This window comes from Anser brachyrhynchus, assembly GCF_964034855.1.
Source record: "Anser brachyrhynchus genome assembly, chromosome: 7".
NCBI lineage: Eukaryota > Metazoa > Chordata > Aves > Anseriformes > Anatidae > Anser > Anser brachyrhynchus.
The window spans coordinates 13,333,065-13,354,325 of NC_137701.1; the positions used below are offsets into that span (position 1 = coordinate 13,333,065).

At 47.1% G+C, this 21,261-nt stretch overlaps 1 protein-coding gene across 4 annotated transcripts in view; it reads right to left on the minus strand.

Annotated features, from left to right (window-relative positions):
• SLX9 (SLX9 ribosome biogenesis factor) overlaps positions 1-17,412 on the minus strand; it is a 54,114-nt gene extending 36,702 nt beyond the window's left edge. For 2 of the 4 annotated variants that reach the window (XM_080601332.1, XM_080601329.1), the window contains exons 1-3: positions 16,744-16,801; positions 16,523-16,599; positions 15,209-15,317 (exon numbers count right to left, since the gene is read on the minus strand). In XM_080601332.1, the coding sequence (XP_080457458.1) occupies positions 15,209-15,317; positions 16,523-16,599; positions 16,744-16,786 (229 nt within the window). In that variant the 5' untranslated portion in view covers positions 16,787-16,801. Of the gene's footprint in view, positions 1-14,135; positions 14,202-15,208; positions 15,318-16,522; positions 16,600-16,743; positions 16,802-17,254 lie in introns of those variants that run through there. The other 2 variants (XM_080601330.1, XM_080601331.1) reach the window with 2 other exon arrangements.
• Between the last annotated feature and the right edge of the window lie 3,849 nt (positions 17,413-21,261).

The window sequence follows — 21,261 nt, forward strand, 5'->3', positions numbered from 1 at the left end:
CAGCAAACAAATCAATAGATCCATATTGACATATAGGTCATATAAGAATTAGAATGAGCGAAAAACCCGTTAGCTGTGAAACATTCCTTTGAATGCTTTTTCTTATAGGGTGTTAGCTGCTTGTGGTTTAATGCTCAGAAGCTCCATCTCCTTAAAGCCTGCAACATTTACAAGCTCCCGAGAAGCAGGTTTTACTATAATTGCTCTATTCAGCTTTATACTGGGTGGCATTTTCGTATGAACATCATTGATTTATATACCTACTGCACTAGGAAAAGCTGAAGGAAGAACTGGAAAATTTTGTTTTGCATCCTGTAGAGCAGAAAAATATCATTCAAAGATACAGAGCTGACCTAGAAAAAGGAGGAGTTATTCTACTGCCCTCTAATGAGCACATCTAACATCTAAAAAAGAGCACTCTCAGAGAGATGTTCTGTTCTGCCACAGGCACGTCCTCTCCTGCTACAGAGCTGTTAGCAATGTGGTCACTGCTGAAGCAATACAACACATCTTACAGACGTGCAGGAGAAATAACTGGATGATCTAAGACCTATTCTGTTTTTTTGTTTGTTTGTTTTGTTTTTGAGCTTTAACTAGAGTATATGACCACGTACTGTTCTGTTCCCCTTTCCTTCTCCAAATACCGGGAAGAGGAGAGAAGCTCCTAATTCCAGTCAGGATACAAGCAAATATACCAGCTCACCTCTGCAGCTTCCATGAGGATCATACTCCCACCAAAGTTCTCTCCAAAGTACATTTGCTGTATTCACCTTTTGTGTTCCTTCCCTGGGTCCATCTGGATGCTACTAATATGTTAGATCTCTTCATTCAAATGAGCAAAGAAAATACCATACCTTAAGGTTTGAAGATACATTCCACTTCCAGAGAGGGACAAGATGTTGCTAAGAACAAATGGTCAACAAGAATCAAGAGGAGAAAGGAACAATAACTAATTCTGGAGTGTGTTGATATGACAAGACAGTTGGCTTACAGCTTCAGCTAGCCTCTGAAGAAGTAACGAGTAACTAACTTGGGGGGCAACATCTGCCAACCCCAAGGTTCTCACTTTCTGTGGTTCTCTCTCGGACTGGAATTAATCGGCCTGCATGTCTAAGCCAAACAGACCGATGTACCAGGCCTGTACAATGGTTTGTGCACTGGATAGCAAAGGCAATCTGTCCTGTCCTTTCAGTTCCAACCTGCTTTTGAAGGCTGTAATGTGGCACGTGAGATGCCAAGGCTTTCACAGAACACGTCACCAAGTAGGTCACAGCTGCAAGTATCTGTAACCTGACAAAATCATTAAGTTCAGGTATAACATAAACATGGAGGAATGACCTTCTTCAACAGCTGTCTGCACTAATGAAAAGTGAGTCACAGGAAAGGAATTCAGTTCTCCCATGCAAAGGTTTCTCTGAATCTGGCCAATATTCAGAGGGCATTCAGTCCTACGATTCTATAACTTTCAGTTAAAAGAGACAGCAAGGAAGGCAGAGGAACAGCCACAGAGCAACAGTTCTACCTGGTACTGAATTTAATCACAACTTTTACAGAGCTACAGTAATGTGGTGGGTTGACCTTGGCCAGCTGTCAGATGGCTACCCAGCTGCTTTTGTACTCCCCCACCTCAACAGGGCAGAGGAAGAAAATAAGATGGAAGAATTCATGAGTTGTGATAAAGACAGGGAGGTCACTTATCACTTACAGCCATGAGTAAAACAGACATTGGGAAAAATTAACTTAATGTATTGCCAATTAAGAACAGCTGGATGGTGAGAAACAAAGACAAACACTTGAACACTTTCTCCCACCCCTCTCCTGGGGAAAGGGTGAAGCATGGGGAAAAGCAGGTTTGACTTCAGTCCTTCATCCGTGACTCCTCTACCTCCTCCCCCAAAATCCAATGGCACAGGGGAGTGGGAACTGGGGGTTGCTATCAGTCTGTAACACTTCATCTCTGCTGTTCCTTCCTCCTTCCAAACTTCCCCTACTCCACCATGGTCTCTCCATGGGCTGCAGGAAAACCTCTGCTCTAGCACATGGAGCACCCCCTTCCCTCCTTCTTAGCTGATCTTGGTGTTCACAGGTCTGTTTCTAACTTTTCTTTCCTACTCCTCTGCTTGTCCAGCATTTTACCCTTTCCTCATAATATGTTTTCCAAGAGGCGTCACTAGGCTGTGCCCTGCAGCGGGTCCGTTGGAGCTGGCTGTGTCCAGCATGGGGCAACCCTGGTATTTTCCCACAGAGGCCCCCTGCAGCCTACAGGTAGCAAAACCTTGCCACCTATCCAACACAGGTAAGTAGGCCAACACCCTCCGTTTTGGAGGAAAAAAAGTCATGAAGTTTTCATAATCCCATATAAACAGTATCTACAAATTTCTATGCTATTTCCATAAATAAAAACAATACAGGTATAGGCACTAAAGCACCGCATGTACCTGCGGTGGCAGAGAAGTACACGTAAGCCCAGCCTTGGGGTCAAGAACAACAGACAAGGACCAAAGCGATAGCCAGATACTTCACCAAGAACCATCTTAAAGATAAAAGTGCTACTGAATGAAGCAACTTAAACCCAAAATCATGGTTTCTGCCACCAGATTTCCTGCAGTCTGGAACAGCCTTCATATACCTCACTGTAAACAGGCATGCCATGTTATTTCAAATCAAAGCACATTACAACACAGCTCCTATGTGTATAGACAGCCTGTATTCATAGCAGCTAGCAACGTCTCACCTATGTAAAAGAAGCCCTTTCTCAGTTATATAAGAACACCCAGTGTCCTGAATTTACAAATCACCTTTATTTTGAAAGGAATGATCGGGAAACAGGTGTAATTAAGTAAAAATAAGCCATAAGTAACTAGGAAATGCACTAGAAACAATCCAGTGCAAAGCACACACATACACAGCTATGTAAGGCATGAACGTGCACGATATCCTCAGAAACCAAAATTCTTTACGCAGACCTGTCGATTACCTGTATGCTTCTCACGCACAATCAAGCAAGAAGCACTGGTGGGCCAGGAACCAAGTTTGCCTCTCCCATTTTCACTGAGATATCCTGTCAGACCCTCAGAAACAACATGTTTCATTGTAGTTCGTTGTCAATATCACGTACTACATATAATGCTTTAAGCTACCTTCATGCTGACAGTCACTCTTTGCCTGAACATCTGCTGGGCAGTCTGTTCTTTTGCAGGATCCAGGATGTGTTCTGCGGCTAGCTTCGCAGCATATTTATAACACTGTTAGTTCAATATAAACCTGTCCAAATTACCATTTCCAGCTACCCAGAATATTCCAGAACCCACTGTATTTAATCCTTCTATATTCTTCTTTCCTACATTTAGCAAAGATAACGTCTGTCAAGATTTACAGTGTGAAAAACTCCCTTTATCAAAAAACAAACAAAATAAGCCTTACTTTCCATAAGCCACTTGACCAAAAAGCTAAACCCAGATTATGTGCCATTACCAATTAGGCCACATATGAGCATCAATAATGCTACTTTGGGACAATTCACTAGACAAACCGACTTTAAGTTGGTGCACAAAGTTCTACTTAAGTGTAAAGAAAATCTTGTCCATAAGTTGTTCACAAAGACTCTTTTAATACCTCTGTATCTCAATGATCCCCTGAACAGAATGGATCTCAGCACAGAAAACAGCATTATATACTATTTCTTAAGTATGCATTGTGATTTTGGTGGACTGAGAGAGAAAGATGGCTCCAGGAGAGGATCAAGTTTTCCCATGATTACAACCTATGGGCCATCAGCACTGTAACTGAAGGATTACAGGTTATCTGCGAGTGAGGGCCCCTATCAACTGACGCTATAATAAAAAAAAAAGTAAAGAAAAAAAAAAAAACAACCACCAACCACCCCTCTGGCAAGCTACAACTGTTACTATTCCATTAAAGGATAAGGATAACTTACATGCAATAATACTGTAAATCCCACTTAGTCTGAATTATAGACATAGACTCTTGAGAGATCTACCATTAAATACACAATCTATAATTCAGATAAAACCCACATTAGCAGGGCAGAGATTTCTCTCTCACTAGATCAGCAACCTGATTTAATACAGATGGCAATCTTAGTGTAGCTGCCCATTGAAAGAATACCCAAGTAAAATAAGCTTCCTCATGTGGACATTTTCCAGTGGTATTATCAGAGGAAAGAAGAAACGGACTTATTCTTGCACCCCAAAAGCATGTTAAGGCAAGCCAGAAGGGGCAACCAGGAAGAGAGACCTTTCTTCTCATCCACTTTTACCAATCTCTAACACTATTCTAAATAGAGTATATATTAAATATTAAACTTCCCGGGTGCATATTTTAAAAAAATATGTTTGACAGCTTGACATCCCTTCTGGTGAGAAGGGAAAGGCTCTAACTTCCAGAGCTGTCATCCTGGCCCTCTCCACAAGCACTTCTTCATCCCTCATGGGATTCTCTTTTCTCAATTCACTCGGTATTTAACTGTGTTTCCTGGGGCATGGGAGGAAGTTTCATTTCTGGGACTTCGGTGATATCTTTGCCACCAGTGCAGAACTATGCCTCCTCTCTTTTGAAGCATTTGTAATTGTATAACTCAATTATGCCAGAGCTGTAACACTAGAACATCAAAGACATGGATTTTAGTTTATAATGCTCTTTTGTACACTGCAGCTCCAGTATTCTCCTACGTAGGGCCGACTTATTTTTGTGTAAGTAAGGATGTCTGAACATATTAAACTGATTTAGCAGGAGAAAACCATGATGGATTAGTATCCTTTTAAAGCTTTGGGAATCACAATCACACAGAGCAAGACAGTGCATCACACACAGGCTGCTGTGCCCCATCTGGTCTCAGTGCTGCAGAGCCCTTCAGTGGCACAAGGGACTGTCACATTTGACCTAAAAGCACATGCGTGAGCACTCAAGTCTTACAAAGGCCAGAGGACATGGCATCACAGCGGCACAGAAAAGTGCCCCAGAACACTAGCCTCACCACGGGAGTCCCAAGCACACTGTTCATTGAGCCCTGCCCTCACAGCCCAAGGAGCAGCAGGCAAAGGCTGCTTCCCCAGCAGCACAGCGCTCTGCCCCGTGAGGATGACTCCAGCAGCTAGTCTGGGACTCTCTCACATCCAGGTGAGCACACACACTTCTCTCCATCATTGGTGGTGAATGTCATGCAGCAGACACAGCCACAAGAATCAAACAAGAATATGAAATTAAAAGGATCTGACACATCTTGCAAACTCCCAAGATTCTTTCCAGGCTCTTCCTACTACTGATGGCCTCCTCTCCCTTAAAGCAGGCTGCAAACATTGTGGCAGCTCCAAGCACTCTGGAAAACGTTACTGTTTGTGTAGTGCTGAGTACCATGACCACCAGCTAATTGTAGGTTTCTATTTTAAAACATTAAGCTTAAGAATAAGGACTTAGCCACAGCTAGAGGGAGAGGAAGGAAAAAAAAGTTAATTACTTCCATAAATATTAACACAACTGATTTCTGTGATCTGGCAGAAGGCACTCACAACATGGAAACAGTCTGTCTCCAGAAGAGAAGGCAAAGCACTTGAAGCAGTGCAGATTTCAGGCACTCATTTAGCTCTTTTCATTTAATTGCAGTGACTCTAATTAAGTTGGTGTTTCACACAGCTATTCTCACAGCGGGCACCACACTGCACAGACAATTAATTGCTAAACTGATTTTAAGCAACGTGGATTTTCTTTTTTTTTTTTTGGGGGGGGGGGGGGGGGGGGCAGTGTGTGAAGACACCAGTGTCTTCAGCTTACAATAGTATTCTCACTCCAAATTCTCCCTTAGGGTAACCATCCACAACAGTTCACTGTTTTCCATTTTGAGCAGTCCCCACAGCAGTTTTGGATTTGGACAACTTGATTCTTGAAGTAAGGCTCCACTGATATTCATCCTTTAGACCTAAGCAGCAGAAGAGCCCTCTGGCATTGTGGTGATTTGTTGCAGCCTACAGGCTTCTGTTTGAGGGTTATGCAGACTGAGATTATCTGACCTCACCAGAGAGGCCTCCCATACCATCAACCACTGTCAGAGTTCCTCTCAAACACTATTCAGTTCTACAAAGGCCTGTTTATTAGTCAGACACCAAAATTTCCCTTACAAGGTCATCTAACTCTGTCAATGTAAGAGCAGCTCCTAAGGATGCAGCTGAAGACCAAAAGAATTTTAGCCAAAAAGCAATGAAGGAGGAAAGTATGGTAAATTGCCACCTTGAGAAATTTACCCACGCATGGTAAATTGCCACATGTTGCCTTACAAAGCCATCCTGGACACAGCCTCGTTCTGCCATCCTGATCAGCACAGACTGTTCCCAACTCTGCATACACTCCCTCCATTTTAATTCAAGCTATGGCAGCCTCCTCACAGCTCTCATCCACAGTCAAAAGCAGCTTGCCAGTACTCCTACGGCCTATAATGAAATTATTTTCAGCTACCATCAAGCCTATAAACATATTAATAAGTTGTATACTGGGTATACTGGGTTTAGATATAGCTATGCATATATTTAGACATAGATATACAGGCAACGTCATTCACAGCCATTTCTAGATAACATGCCATTAGTCTTGGGGCTGGGGGAAGAGATAGAGAGTATCATTTTTCCTGCTTAATCCCCATCCAGCACTTCCCTTTTTCGAGGAATTTTTGCTTTCTTGGAATTTCTTTTATTGAGGTTTCTAGCATTTTCACAGAAAATGTCAGAGGAAACATCAGCTTATGTTACACACATTAATGTTGTCAATTGCCAGATGCACGTCTGCACTCTTTTCTGTCCTCCACCCTCTCTCTAGCTCCTGCAAAAGCTGCCAGCCTCTGCATATTTCTTTCCCACTGTAGACTCTGGTCTTGCAAGACAATATTCAATTTATCCCTCCTGGAAAAAAAAAAAAAAAAAAAACACGGATGCACAGGAACAACTTTTCCTACTGTTTGAGCAAGATTCACATTTGTATGAAAGACAGTTGAAGAGGAGGAATGGAAAGCCAACAGCCTGAGGGTCTGCCAGTTCTCTGCAGAGACCCAACCAGCCCACATGCCAGTTCAAGGTCTACGGCTCTACGTGGTACATGTTTATTATATGCATCTTAATTATATGTGTTCAATAGGAAAAAGCTCCTCCAGAGTGCTGGCCAGCACTAGGTGAGAAGAAAGGAATGAGGCAGCATGGTCAGGGAAGAGAGCACTGCAATCTGTTCTGACACCTGCACATTGAAGAACACAAACTGAAGTCCTGGGACACATTCTTGACCTGTACTGGCTTCATGAAAAGCACAGACAGCTTACACAAAACACATGGATGGGAAGGAGAAAGGCATGCAAAGGAGATGGATGCAGCACATGCCTGTGCGGGGAGACAGCACTAGGACTGAGAGGAAGAAGAAGGGGGCTGTGCTTGGACCATTCCTGTCTGCTGTTTGGCTAAAGATACAGTAGACAGAAGAATTCAAAAAAGAAATGAGGAACTGCCAAATCATTTGCTGGCTCTCCAGAGCCTTTCTTTCCCTAACGTCTCTCAAGCCTGTGCAGGGAAGGGGAGCTGCTCTCTATTACGGGCTGGAAACCCACAGGCATCTGTCACAGTCTTTTAGGGCAGGAGGTAAGGGATACTGCAGAATTCCTCTACCTGTCCTAGAGACCACAACAAACAGCAGCAGCAGAAACAGCCACTCACATCTAGGGCAACAGCTGGCAGCTTCTCCCCCCACGCAGGGGCTGCCTGTGCTGCTGGGAAGCATTGCATAATGCAGCCTTCACAATTCCACGGGAGTGAGCGGCATCCCCTCCCACAAGCCAACCCCCCTGCTCTGCTGAAAGGGTAGGTACAATCTTAGAATCATAGTATGGTTTGGACTGGAAGGGACCTTAAAGATCATCTAATTCCTGCCCCCCTGCCATGGGCAAGGACACCTCCCACCAGACCAGGTTGCCCAAAGCCCCATCCAGCCTGGCCTTGGGCACTGCCAGGGATGGGGCATCCACAGCTTCTCTGGGCAGCCTGGGCCAAGGCCTCACCACCCTCAAAGTAAAGAATTTCTTCCAGATAGCTAATGTAAATCTACCCTTTTTTTAGTTTAAAGCCATTACCTTTACTTTGTCCTATCACTACACACCGTGACAAAAAGTCCCCCTCCTGCTTTCCAGCAGCCCCCTTTTGGTACTGGAAGGCCGCAGTGAGGTCGCCCCAGAGCCTTCTCTTCTCCAAGCTGAGCAACCCCAGCTCCCTCTGCCTGTCCTCACAGGAGAGGTGCTCCGCACCTTTGATCATCTTCACAGCTCCCCTCTGGACTCATTCTAATAGGTCCATATTCTTTTTGTGCTGGGAGCCTCAGAGTCAAAATGCAGTACTCTAGGTGGGGTCTCACTTTAAGCCCACAACAAAACCCACAACAAAGCCACATTTTATTTGTATGGGTTCTGCACAAGTTCTGGCAGTACAGCTTCAAATGACTGTGGCGGAGCTTTATTGAAACTCCGAGAGTTCCTTTAACTGGATCCAGGTACACTCTGGGTACCCAGTTTCATCTTGACATCCAGTCCCCAACCATAAAAACAAGAAATCCCGGCTCAAATGCTACTCAAATAGCAGTTTCCCATAGGGCAGTGTCCACATGACAAGTAGAGATTTTCAAAGATATTAAAAATCATTTCAGTGCAACACAACCAAAAGCATCGTGAATAAGCTACCTCTGATACCAGCGTAAGGGAGAGCATCTCAACACCCCCAGATAACACACAGACTAAAACCTGGGCAGTTAACAACAAAGACAGATGGAGCAGGAACATCCTGTCATTTTGGACTATCACAGCACATCACATTTTACAGACACATTGGAGACGCTACATGAACTTCTCATAGGCCACTTGCTGTCATCCTCAATTTGCAGAGCAAACTACTTTCACCTCTTCCCGTCTGCAAAGTGCTACAGTGGGGAACAAATTAGGAAGGTAGCTCCCCACAAAACAAACAGAAGACAGACATGATGGCTACTGGTATAGAATTAAAAGCTGAGGAAAGCTGACAGCAGCAGAATCACGAGATCATAGAATATCTGGATTGGAAAGGACCCACACGGATCGCTGAGTCCAATTTCTGGGTCCCCAAAGGAACACCCATAAATAAATAAATCCAGCAGCTTTCTGTGACAAACACCCAAAGCCTGCATTAAGAAAAAGCAGCAAAGGCTTAAAACTTATGTCCACAAATGATGCGATCATGAAGACAGAACAGGATTAAGATGCTTTTAGTCGTTCAATTCCTAAACACTCCAACATGCCAGGAAAGAAACAACCTGGAAACCCAGCTGCAAAAGGCCAGCACTGTACAATACACAGGAAGGCAGAGCTGCTTCCAGGAGGCTACATGACATGGCAGGCAGCACACTGTACAGGAGGTGAAGAAGCCCAAAAGGTCTGCAGTGTTAATAATGCCAACATCTCTGGCCTCTTCTGACATCGTTATCACATCTCCAAGAATCTGCCTAAAGAAGGCACACAGTGCTAGCGTTAGACACAGCAGGAAGGGCAAACTCACACCATGCTCTGCAGGGTAACACAGCAAACACCTTACCAACAGAAGAGACCTGCTCCTACTAACAGCACAACTCTGATTCATGCAGAAACATGATCAGAGGTGAGGACAGAAGAGAAAGAACTGCAACATTTAAAGGCCACAAACAACCAGCCAACCCAACGCTTTTCTACTTCTTGCTTGAGGCTACAAAAGGAGAACAGAATTGGACAAGTAGCTGCAGAGCCCATGTAGGAAGAAGCAGTTATCTGATATACACAGCAAATCTGGAATGCCAGAGCAGAAGTTGAGGTGCAAACAGAGGGGGATAGTCAGTAACTTTGCAGAGGCAGGCTCGCTAAGAAAAGGAATTCACAGATTCTCCATGAAAGGGGAAAAATAAGGCTATGACCCAGTCTGAAGATTTCAGCAACTCCAAGACATCCAAGTCTTGCTTGGCCCAATTTCATTCTCTCCTATTGTCACATTTCTTCGGGGGGAAAGGGAAACTTCCTTCTTTGTCAGGTGCTCAGTCATCTCACTCCTCTGATCCACTGATGCAGGAACCTATACCGTGGAAGTGCACTGGTCAGCAGAGGACCAAACCTCTCAAGATACGATGAGTATGGCAGAGATACTAGGCAGTAAACATGCCTGATGTGCACCTAGAGCATCACGTTGTGCAGATCCTGGCTTCAGCAACAGCACAGTTGTTCAGTCTAATGTCAGTCTGTGTCCCCCACCTTAGTAACTCCTGCCATGCTCCCTTATGATCTCCTTAAGGATCCTTAACTGGTGCAGGAAGAGACATACCAAATAGTTTCAATTTGTATTTCACATTTCCCTGTCTCACTAGTGGCACACGAGAAGCTAGTGCAATCTGCAGGAAAAGCTACTCTTGCCACAACCTCAGAAATCAAGGTGACAAACTAAGGTTTTGCAAGCAATTCTAAGCTGACAGTACTTGCTGCCACTGTACTGTTATATTCCCAATAACACATCTTGTCACAATTCTGTTCTGGAGAAGCTGAATATAAAGCAGAAAGCTGCCAGTCCAGTTGTTCAGATCATTCCAGAACCGGTTCATTATCCATTAAAAAAAAAAAAAAGACATTCCCAGGCACGTAGTCTGCCAGAGTTGAACAGGCCCCGGCTTCAAGGAGTAAATGCTGAGGAAAAGCTAAAGCAACTGTTCAAAATAATAAATGTAAGAAAGTGTTTTGGGCGGCACAGTATAAGAACAACATAAAAGTATTAGAGAGCACCCAACAGAGGGCAACAAAGATGGGGAAGGGTCTAGAGGGGAAGATATACGAGGAGCAGCTGAGGTCCCCGGGTTTGTTTAGCCCAGAGGAGGCTGAGGGGAGGCCTCATGGCGGCCTGCAGCTCCCTCACGAGGGGAGCGGAGGGGCAGGCGCTGAGCTCTGCTCTCTGGGGACAGCGACAGGACCCGAGGGAACGGCATGGAGCTGGGACAGGGGAGGGTCAGGCTGGGTGTTAGGGAAAGGTTCTTCTCTGAGAAGATGGTTGGGTGCTAGAACAGGCTCCCCAGGGCAGTGGTCGAGGCACTGACCTGCCGGAGTCCCAGAAATATTTGAACAACACTCTCGGACAGATTGTCTGATTTTTGGGTGGTCCTGTGTGGAGCCAGGAGTTGGACTCAAAGATCCTTCTGGGTCCCTTCCCACTCGGGTTATCCTATGGTTCTGTGATCCTGCCATTAAGAAGCAACTCCCACTCCACATGACAGGCCATTATTTCTGACTTAGTTGGAAACATCGAATTCCCACGCTACAGAGGCTTACCCAGATGAGATTTCTTCACTCATACCAGTAACAGAGGTCCTTGCATGGATTAGATTATGGCAAAGCATTTAATTTACATTACGTCAGTGGCTAAGTAAACTACACTGATAGGAAGCAATCATTCAGCAAGTAACTCATGGACTTAACTCCCAGCGTTCACAGCAATGTTGCTGGCTTTTGTCACCGACAAGCATGTGGAATCCAGTGTTAAGATGAGCCAATGAATGAAGACAAGGAGCAGAGCAGGAAAAAGTAGTTGCAGTAGGTCTGCTTCACATCATGGCATGGGTTAGAGCTCCTTCTACTAAAATACTTTCTGCTTTAGACCACTGGCTTTCTACCATCACAGATGCAAGAGTCACCTCAAATGAATGCCACTTTGGTGACGTCTTTTTATTACAATTCCTCCTTCTCATGCTGCATGAACTACTGATTTCCAAACAAATTAAACAAATACCTTTCAGCAAACACAACAGGCATTCTGAATCAGCCTTGTGTCTATGGAAAGCAACGTGATGATTGCCACAAGAATAACAGACATTCTGAGAGGGAGCCTGGCCTCCACCAGAGGCACCAGAAATCCTCATAAAAACAGGACCTTCAGCCAATGAGAAAGAACACCAGTTTATCCTCCCAAAACAAGAGGAAGTACAGTGTAGAAATTCAGTACACGAGAGATTTTTTTTTGCCACTATCACCTGATTTTACAAATACTCCAGATAATTCAGTGAATTCAAAGTGTTATCTCTGCCTCCTGTGCAAGCCGACTGCCCATGTCGTAAGGGAAAGAGGAAGGAATCACGCAAGCATGTCAAATGGGCAAAGGATGGACAGAGTGAAAGAGGGGAACCATGAAACACATCCTGTATATGAAAGGTTAAGACAGAAGTCAAGGAACCTGAGTAAAGTATCCAGCCAAAGATTGTGGACCTGATGGTATCCACCACAGTAACCTGCTCATTTGAGGTAGAGAAGGACAAACAGACAAGAAAGGGAGCTCCACAACTCTCCAAGCCTCCCAAGCAGCCCCACAGCAGCAGGCCTAGCAGGCTCTTCCCCGTACGCCCCCACTTCAAACTGTCTGAGGAGACCAGGCTTTCCAGGTCTCTTCTGCTGATTCAGCCAGCCACCACCTTCTCTTAAAGAAGTGAAGGTGTGCACTGACAAGTTGCAAGCCAGCATCACCATCTCTTCTTCCTTACTTTTCCAGCAACAAGCAAGATCTCAGCCCCACATATCCTTCTGGCCTCTCCCCGTCTTACACCTTCAGAAGCACAAGAGAGCATTCCAGCACGCAGAGCCTTTCTGCTCAGGCTCTGCCAAGACAACAGTTGGGTCCCGCATTTCAAGCCCAGAGACAAAATGTAAAAGTCCAAGTGGAGAAAGGAACAGGGGCAGGACAGAAGTAGGAAGGTTGAATGCATTACCAGGAAACATCTTATGCAGACACCTTTAATAAAGTTGAAGTACCGTGGAAGCACAGCTGCTCTTGGGCGAAGGAAAGTGCTGGTTTTCTGTCAACTGTAACCACTCCCTTGCTGCATTCAAGCCTTGCAGGCCTCTTTAAGCCCACATTGAAGTATTCCTGGCTGTCCCTGAAGTGTCCAACAGTACAAGGCCAGATTGTAACAAAACACAGATACCAGCAATGTTGAGTAGTGTTAAGCTTCCAGAGGTATGCACACACACACGCAAGGACAAATATACGAGACTTCTCAACTGCCACATTAGCATCTTTGGCAGAGGAAAAAAAATCTTCAGCTCTGAAAAGCACAGAAGATAAAGAGAGTACCTACAGTCTGCCAACTTGACCTTCTCAGAGCTTGAAAAGCGAGTGGGAGAGCAACACTTCTTTGTCTTGCTATTAAATCTTAAAATAACAGTGTGTGGGAGAATCCTACCCTCCTGCCCTGTGCAGCAAGCTAAGAGGAAGACAGGAGAAGCTCAAGTTGAATTTTCTGCTGAACAGGCTCACAGTTGACCAGAGACCCCAGGAGACACAACACATCTGCCTAGAATCTCTTTTCCAAGACTAGGATGTCTGTCACTGTATGAACAGCCAAATCACAGTTCACTGCATTAACACAAAAAAAATGTATTGATTTCCATAATGAAAAAGCCTCCATATGCCTCCAGACAATAAGATACAAGAAAAAAAATGCACAGCAGCTTGGAAAGGTTTAAAAAAATAAATCACTTTTTGCCTCACTGAATTACAGTTTTGAGTGTTCAGGCGAACAACTATTTTTAGCTGATTGTTCAGAAAGCATGATGGAGCACAAAGGATTGGGTCAGCATCGCTATCTGCAGGAAGCCAGCGTGCAGCCTCAGGAGAGGGTTAAACACTGCCAGGCATTGCACATCTGCATCATCAGCACTGCACAGGGACCAGCAGTGCAGGTCTATTTATAAACCAGACGAGTGCAGCTGCAGCTGGCAATGAAAGACTGGGATTGCAGGCTGTCAGCCTTCAACAACATGTTGTCTAATTTAATTACAAAGATGGCCATGTTCACATGCACATGTCCTTTTCCCAAGAGACTTATGAACAATAACCTCACAGTTTTGAGAGCAATACACTTCATAAAGGTTTCTGTGCACAGAGCAAGCATCTTCACACAATCTTCCCATTCCCTCATTCTGTGACCAAAACGTGACTGACAGGCTATGGCTGCCACAGCTCACCATCACTTGGGTAACCACACACAAACTCACTGCAGCAGTATTAATCTGCATGGAGACAGAAAATTGATTTAGTTTGTAAATGAGGTATTTGGGAGTCACATACCTTTTGAAGATTTCGGCACCAGGTCAGATCCCCTGTGCTATCAGTTTTCATTTAGGGAGGGAAAAAGTTTCAGATATACAAAGCTCTGCCTGCCACTAAGCAGCTAGAGGGAGCATTTTCTCACAGTGGAACAGAAAACAAAAGCCTCTGTCATCTCCTCCTTGTTATCTCTCGCACTCAAGACACTCCCTGCTGAGCTGGACTCTCCTGCCCAGGAATCCTTGAGCAGGGGACCTAGCAACAGCACAGGACAGGAGAAGAGAACTGGCTGCTCTCAGGTTGCCATGGTTAAAGCACTGCTGAGGAGCAACAAGCAAGATTAGCCTGGTCAGGACAAAGAAAGCCCCTGAGATTTGCTGACAAAATATGGGGGCCTGAATTGCACCTGCTGGGGAGGCAAAAGTGGCTGTAGAGGAAGCCTGGAGATCAGATGACAGCCTGGACTCTGCTGTCCCCTCGGACCCTGGGGGCCAAGAGCCTTTGGCTGTGTGAGGACAGCCCACATGTGGGGGCTCCAGCTGCACAGTCCATCCCAGCAGCAGCCACTTAGGCTGAAGCTAGCTCCCCACTCAGGGAACATTAAGGACAGATGGTGCATGTGCCTTTCTGCCTCCTCCAGCCCCAAGCTGAAGCCACTTTTAAAAGTCCCTGTGGGAACACAGGAAGCTGGGCCAATATTCATCAAGCTACTGCCAGGCCAAATGCTGCAAATGCAGTCCCAAGTGAGCCAAACGGGTGTTTGCTCACAACCTAAATATGGCATTCGAAATACAGCACCTCAGCCCCATGTTAATACAGAACAAAAACATACGTTTTCCACCCTGATGGCCACCAAACAGAAGTACAAAGGCAGGACCAAAACCTGATGGCTTTCTGAGCCATCCCTGGTTATTCTGCTCAGGCACCAGATGGTCCAAGCCAAGCACACAGCATGGAGGGTACCCCATACCACAGACTTAATCCTGGCCAAATAACCACAGTACCAGTCAACCCACACAGCCGGACTTGCATGGCCTCTTTCTTTGGCTAATCAAGCCCTGTGGGCACCTGCAGACCAACATGCTGCTTCTCACCTGTTCTAGATGAAATGATGCTTCTGGAGTCCAAGTCAAGTTTCTTCACCAGTGTGTCGGGGTCAATATTCAGCCCAGAAAAGATGTCAGATGAAGAGAAGTCCCAGTCCTTATCCAAAAGGAAATATTAAACAGGAGTCAGTGCCAACAACACCAAACAACATTCATTTAAAAAAATAAATTAATTAATTAAACCCAGTACCATCCCATATACTCCAGCACTAATGTGTGGGTGCCTCTCCTGAGCATATACGGGTAGCTGAGTCACCTTGCTGGCCTGGTACCCCAGGGCTCTGCCACCCAGGAGGAAGTCTCACAAAGTCAAGCACTCCCATTTTCATGTTTTGGAACCTGGCTCTCATTGGCTTCCTAACAGATTTCTACCTCAACCCTATCTCACCTCACTTATTTGAATGCAGGTGTTACTCCTAGGAGAATTATGAACTGCACCCCTAGGAAAAGCCAGATTTATAACACATATGTAAATAGAGAATGATACAAAAAGGATTTGCCCAGTTGTTGCCTATGTCTGTGGACATTAAGCAGGTTCAGTGACTATTAGCAACTTACCAGATCTTCAGTATCAAGTTCCTTTAAGCATAAAGTACTTCCATAAGTCCTAAGCTTTGCATTAGCCTCTCTGGTTTGCTTAGAAGAACTTACTGTTTTAACCAGGAGTATCTCTCAGTACAGGCACACAATTTTATGGAGGTATAAAAACATATAGACATGGTGCAACCTGTTCCTCCCTCCCCAAAGGAGGGCTGTAGATGCATAAAAATCATTTACTGCTGTTCCTGCATTCGTACTGCAAGGGTGGAAGGTATCCAGCTTTAACCTGAACAGCATATTAATAATACAGCTGCTGAAACTTAATATGATGTAAGTCTCCTAAATGCTTATGCATAAAATGACAGCTCATCTCCACCTGCCACAACCAGAAATCAACAGAGACGCTGCAAAACGAGCCAGGCGGTCTCTTACTTCTCTGTTCCTGACACTCACTGGTAACAACACCCGCCACTGCACCCAAGTTACCTGCTACAAGGCAGTGCAGGCACACAGGTACTCCCACCCTCAAGCAGCAGCGTAAAGCCTAGCAGATGTTTGTCACTGCCACCTCCCTTGGCAGCCTCTCCTTTCCACACAGCCTGGTGCTGCAGGTGCACAGACACTGCAGGCCAACTAAGAATATTTTGGAGTGGCTGTAACAACCACCAGAGCAGCATGCTGGGACCCTCATGGCACACATGCCAGCGCCTCTCGTCTCATCTCCCTGCCTGTTTTGGTAAGCCACTACCCACATCAGCTCACCCATGCTAGTGACGACACGGGCAGGCACCCAGCAAAGGACAGTGCTACAGCAGCTTCAAGAGCATCACACAGGTTTTCTAAGAATGAAATGGAGGCTCACATTTAGGAAATTTTACTCAGACTTCAGCTGTTCTGACACCCTGCCGGTGGGCACTAGGCCTGTATTGCAGCAGTTCACCACATCAAGGACCGCTTCCTTTGACATCTCTGCTACGCCACACCGGGAGCTGCAGAATAGTGCCTCCCAGAGCCTGCCCCTTGCATACAGAAGCAGGGGAGATACGCCAACCCCAGCAAGACATCACACCGCCGCGGGGACGGCCTCCAAAGGCAGCATGGCAACAGCCACTAAATGAGATTTCACAGCTCCCCACAAACTTCAGAGATCTGCAGAGAGACGAAGCAGCACCACCAACAGATACCAGACGTCAACCCTTTGCGTTCACAGCTCGGATAAGAGGAATCACCTCCACGACAGAAGAAGCGCTTAGCTACACCTGTCTGGAGAAGCTTTCAAAAGCCAGGCCCGTGACCACCAGCAGCAAACTCTCTCTTTACTCAGGTTCCTTCCACAGGCTGTGCCCCAACACAGCCGCCCCCCTCTCCATGGTTCATCGAACTGGCCGCAGCCGCGCATGCGCACAGGGCCCCACATGGCGTGCTGCTGCTGCCGCCGCCGCCCCCGCCCCGCTCCGCTCCGCTCCCCTCCGCCCCGCTCCGCGCCCCCGCTACCTTCCCGCCGGGCGCGCTCCAGCCGCCGGGGCCGGGGCCGGGGCCGGGGCCCGCCGGGTGTGCCAGGCGGGGCGCGGTGCGGTGCAGCCGCTCTCGCCGGGCTTTCCCCACCATGGCCGAGCGCGGCGCGGGCCGGAAGGGGGCGGTGGCCGCGCCGTGCCGCGCCGACAGCGGTCCCCCGGGGCCGCCGCCCGCCGCGCCGAGGTTAAACGCGGAGCCCAGCACTGTACCGCAGGGGAAGGGCTGAGGCCTCTCGGCACAGGCGGCTCCGTCCTCTGCGCCGTGCCGGAGCAGCGGAAGGCACGATGGGCTTATTGCCTCAGAGCGGGGCCAGCGCCTCTGGCTGCCCCGGGGCACCGCCTGGCAGCACACCCCGACACATAGGCAGGCGTGTGGTCACAGGCGTTACCTGAATGGCCTCTCCTGCCCCAAAAATCCCCAGGCCCTGTGGTGGCCCCCCATGTCTGGCATCCCAGGATGGGTGGGCACATGCTCTGCTTCTGCAGGGCATCAGGTTTTGTTTGTTTGTTTCCTCCCCCCCCTTTTTTTTTTAATCTGCTTTTTCGAAATCGCAGAAAACACCATGACAAATACTGTGCTCATCAGTGATGGGTTTCTCAGCGAGAAACCTCTCCCACTGGCAAAGGAGAGGTTCCTGTCTCCTTCTGCGAGATCCTTGCTCAGCCCTGGCAGGCAGACAGAGGAGCAAGGACTTGCTGAGAAGCAGCTTGGAGTACAACAGCAGTTGCTACTTATCACCTACACTTTCCAAAGCAATGTCTACAAGGTTTTGCTCTGCAGGAGAATGAGGAGGAGACTGTGAGCCAGGGAAAGCCAAGACCAGCATCAAGGCGTCTGTCTCCCACCACAGTGGCAGGCAAGGATTGATGCCATGCCACGGGGTCTGATCAGTCTGTGGTGGCAGGTACATGAGGTCTGTGTGGGTAGCAAGTGATGCACCAAGCCAGTGGGATGCAGCAGGGAGGAGCTGGCGACCTCCTCATGGGGACAAAGGATGTGGGCAGAGCGGGAGGAAGTTCCCAGCAAGGTGATGCTGCTTGGGGTAATGGCAAGTCCAGCGTAGACACATGCTCACAGCCAAGGATTCCCCCACATAAACATGCCAGGGAAGAATTAACGTTCATCAGGAGCAGAGAGTAACAACAGGAAGAGTTCAGTTGCCCTGCCATAGGCTGGGGAGCACTATTCAGGAGAACAGCAACAGCACTGACACCTCTGATCACCAGAACCAGCAACTTGTGGCAAGTGCTGACCAGAGACCACCTGCCAGCCAACTCTTGGTCGAGCCCCCAGCACAGGCTGGCCGCAACTGCTCAAGAGGCATCCTGCAAGGAAGGAGGAGAAGCAGTTATCCATGCTAGTTCCAAATAGAACTAGTAAAAATAAAGGCAGTTGGTGAAATAAAATAACAAGAAATGGTTAAAACCTTGAAACAGTCAGTCTGGAGAGCATTCAGTGACCCTGTGGTGACAGACTGTGATCAAACATACAGGCCTCTAAGGGATGCCTACCTGCAGAAGGATTAAACAGCAGCAGCAAGGAAAAATAAAATGTAGAAATAAAAAGACAACCTTTAAAAAGTGGACGTTGTGCCCAAATCAGGAAGTGTGAGAGATTAAAACTTCAAGCAGATGAAAACTGCAGTGATAGAGCTGCCTTCTCCAGCCCTGGCCCAATCCTGCTTGTGTCTCTTTTCCCCATCAGCATAAGATCACAGAATAGATCATAGAATATCCCAAGTTGGAAGGGACCCACAAGGATCATCAAGTCCAACTCCTGGCTCCACAAAGGTCTACCCAAAAATTCAGACCATATGACTAAGAGCACAGCACAAACGCTTCTTAAACTCCGACAGGCTTGGTGTAGTGACTACTTCCCTGGGGAGCCTGTTCCAGTGCGTGACAACCCTCTCAGTGAAGAACCTCATCCTGATATCCATCCTGAACCTCCCCTATTGCAGCTTGACACCATTCCCTCAGGTCCCATCACTGGTCACTAAAGAGAACAGATCGGCGCCTGCCCCACTGCTTCCCCTCGTGAGGAAGCTGTAGACCAAGATGAGGTCTCCCCTCAGCCTCCTCTTTTCCAGGCAGAACAGACCAAGTGACCTCAGCCGCTCCTCATACATCTTCCCCTCTAGGCCCTTCACCATCTTCATAGCCCTCCTCTGGACGCTCTCCAACAGTTTAATGTCCTTTTTGTACTGCGGTGCCCAGAACTGCACACAGTACTTGTGAGGCCGCACCAGCGCAGAGTAGAGCGGGACAATCCCTTCCCTCGACCGACTAGCAATGCCGTGCTTGATGCACCCCAGGATACAGTTGGCCCACCTGACTGCCAGGGCACACTGCTGGCTCATATTCAACTCCCTGTCAACCACAACCCCCAGATCCCTCTCTGCGGGATGCTCCCCAGCGTCTCATCACCCAGCCTGTACGTATAGCCAGGGTTGCCCCTTCCCAGGTGCTGGCACTTGCTTTTGTTAAACTTCATGTGGTTGGTGATTGCCCAGCTCTCCAATCTGTCCAGATCTCCCTGCAAGGCCTTTCCACCCTCAACAGAGTCAACAACTCCTCCAAGTTTAGTGTTGTCAGCAAATTTGCTCAAAACACCTTCTAGTCCTACATCCAAATCATTTATGAAAACACTGAAAAGAGCTGTCCCTAAAATGGAGCCCTGGGGGACCCCAATGGTGACTGGCCACCAGCCTGATGTAACCCTATTTAAAACCCTTTGAGCTCTATCCATCAGCCAATTGTTCACCCATCAGTATGATGTTTTAATCTATCTGTATGCTGGATATTTTGTCCAGTAGGATCTTATGAGAAACTGTATCAAAAGCTTTACTGAAATCCAAAAAGATTACATCAACTGGCTTTCCTTGATCGACTAGATGGGTGATCTTATCATAAAAGGAAATTAAGTTTGTTAAACAGGACCTACCCCTTGTGAACCCATGTTGGCTGGGACCTGTAACTGCACTGTCCCCCAGCTGCATTTCAATAACTCATTAACTATGAGATTAACTATGGGTTGGCTAATGCACACAATAAATAGCCTGGATTAACGAGCTACCAGCACTGATGTGCCTGGGGCTGGGCGGGGGGAGGGGGGGAGGAGGTTAAGGTCCCTTGGGAAGTGTTGTGGACAATGCTTTACTGTGGATATCAACCGAGGCCAGGCTGCAAGAGAGCATGAGGAGCAGCCCAGCAGGATGGGGCAAACACCAGCAAGCTTCAGCTCTGTGCCGGACTCATCATGTGCCCACATCACTCATCATGTGCCCACATCTGGAGCTCCCCGCTGCCCTGGAAATCCTACACCCTTCACTTGACCCTTTGTCAGCAGGGCAGAAAGAGCTGGCAAAGCCAATGAAGGAATGGAAGAGAAAACAGCAGCCCAGTAAGGAGTTACACAGGATGCAAGGTCAAAGTAAGAATTACAACAGTTCCTCTCACTTGCCCACACTTCCTCTTCCAGATCCACAGCACAATCAGAAGCTCTGCCAGCTTTCCCAGCTCCATCCATGCCGTCCCATTGCACCAGCGAGGCTACAGCCATGCTGATGCTCCTGAATGTGGGGCATTGGAGCTATCTCTGGTGCCTGGCCATGAGGAAACTAGCCCAGAGCCCTGCAGTTGTCTTCCTTAATAAAAACATAACATGTAGAACATTTGTCAGAGCTCTGAAATTTGCTGCTGGCATCGTGATTCTGTACACTTGCTGCAGGAGCTTCAGGGAAAGTAAGCCGAGCTCCATAACTGTAGGGCATGTATAGATGCCCCAAAATGCATCAGAGTCACTAAACATGACCTAGCTGGAACTGAGACGGCAGCGTGCTGCAGTATACTGCCACTATTCATAATGAGCACACCTTGTTCACACTTTATACCCGTTTTTGAAACCAGTCCTCACTAAAGCTGTGAAAGGCCAACAGATGCAACCCCTGCAGCTAAAACCTACAAAGCAGATAACAAGAGTCCCAC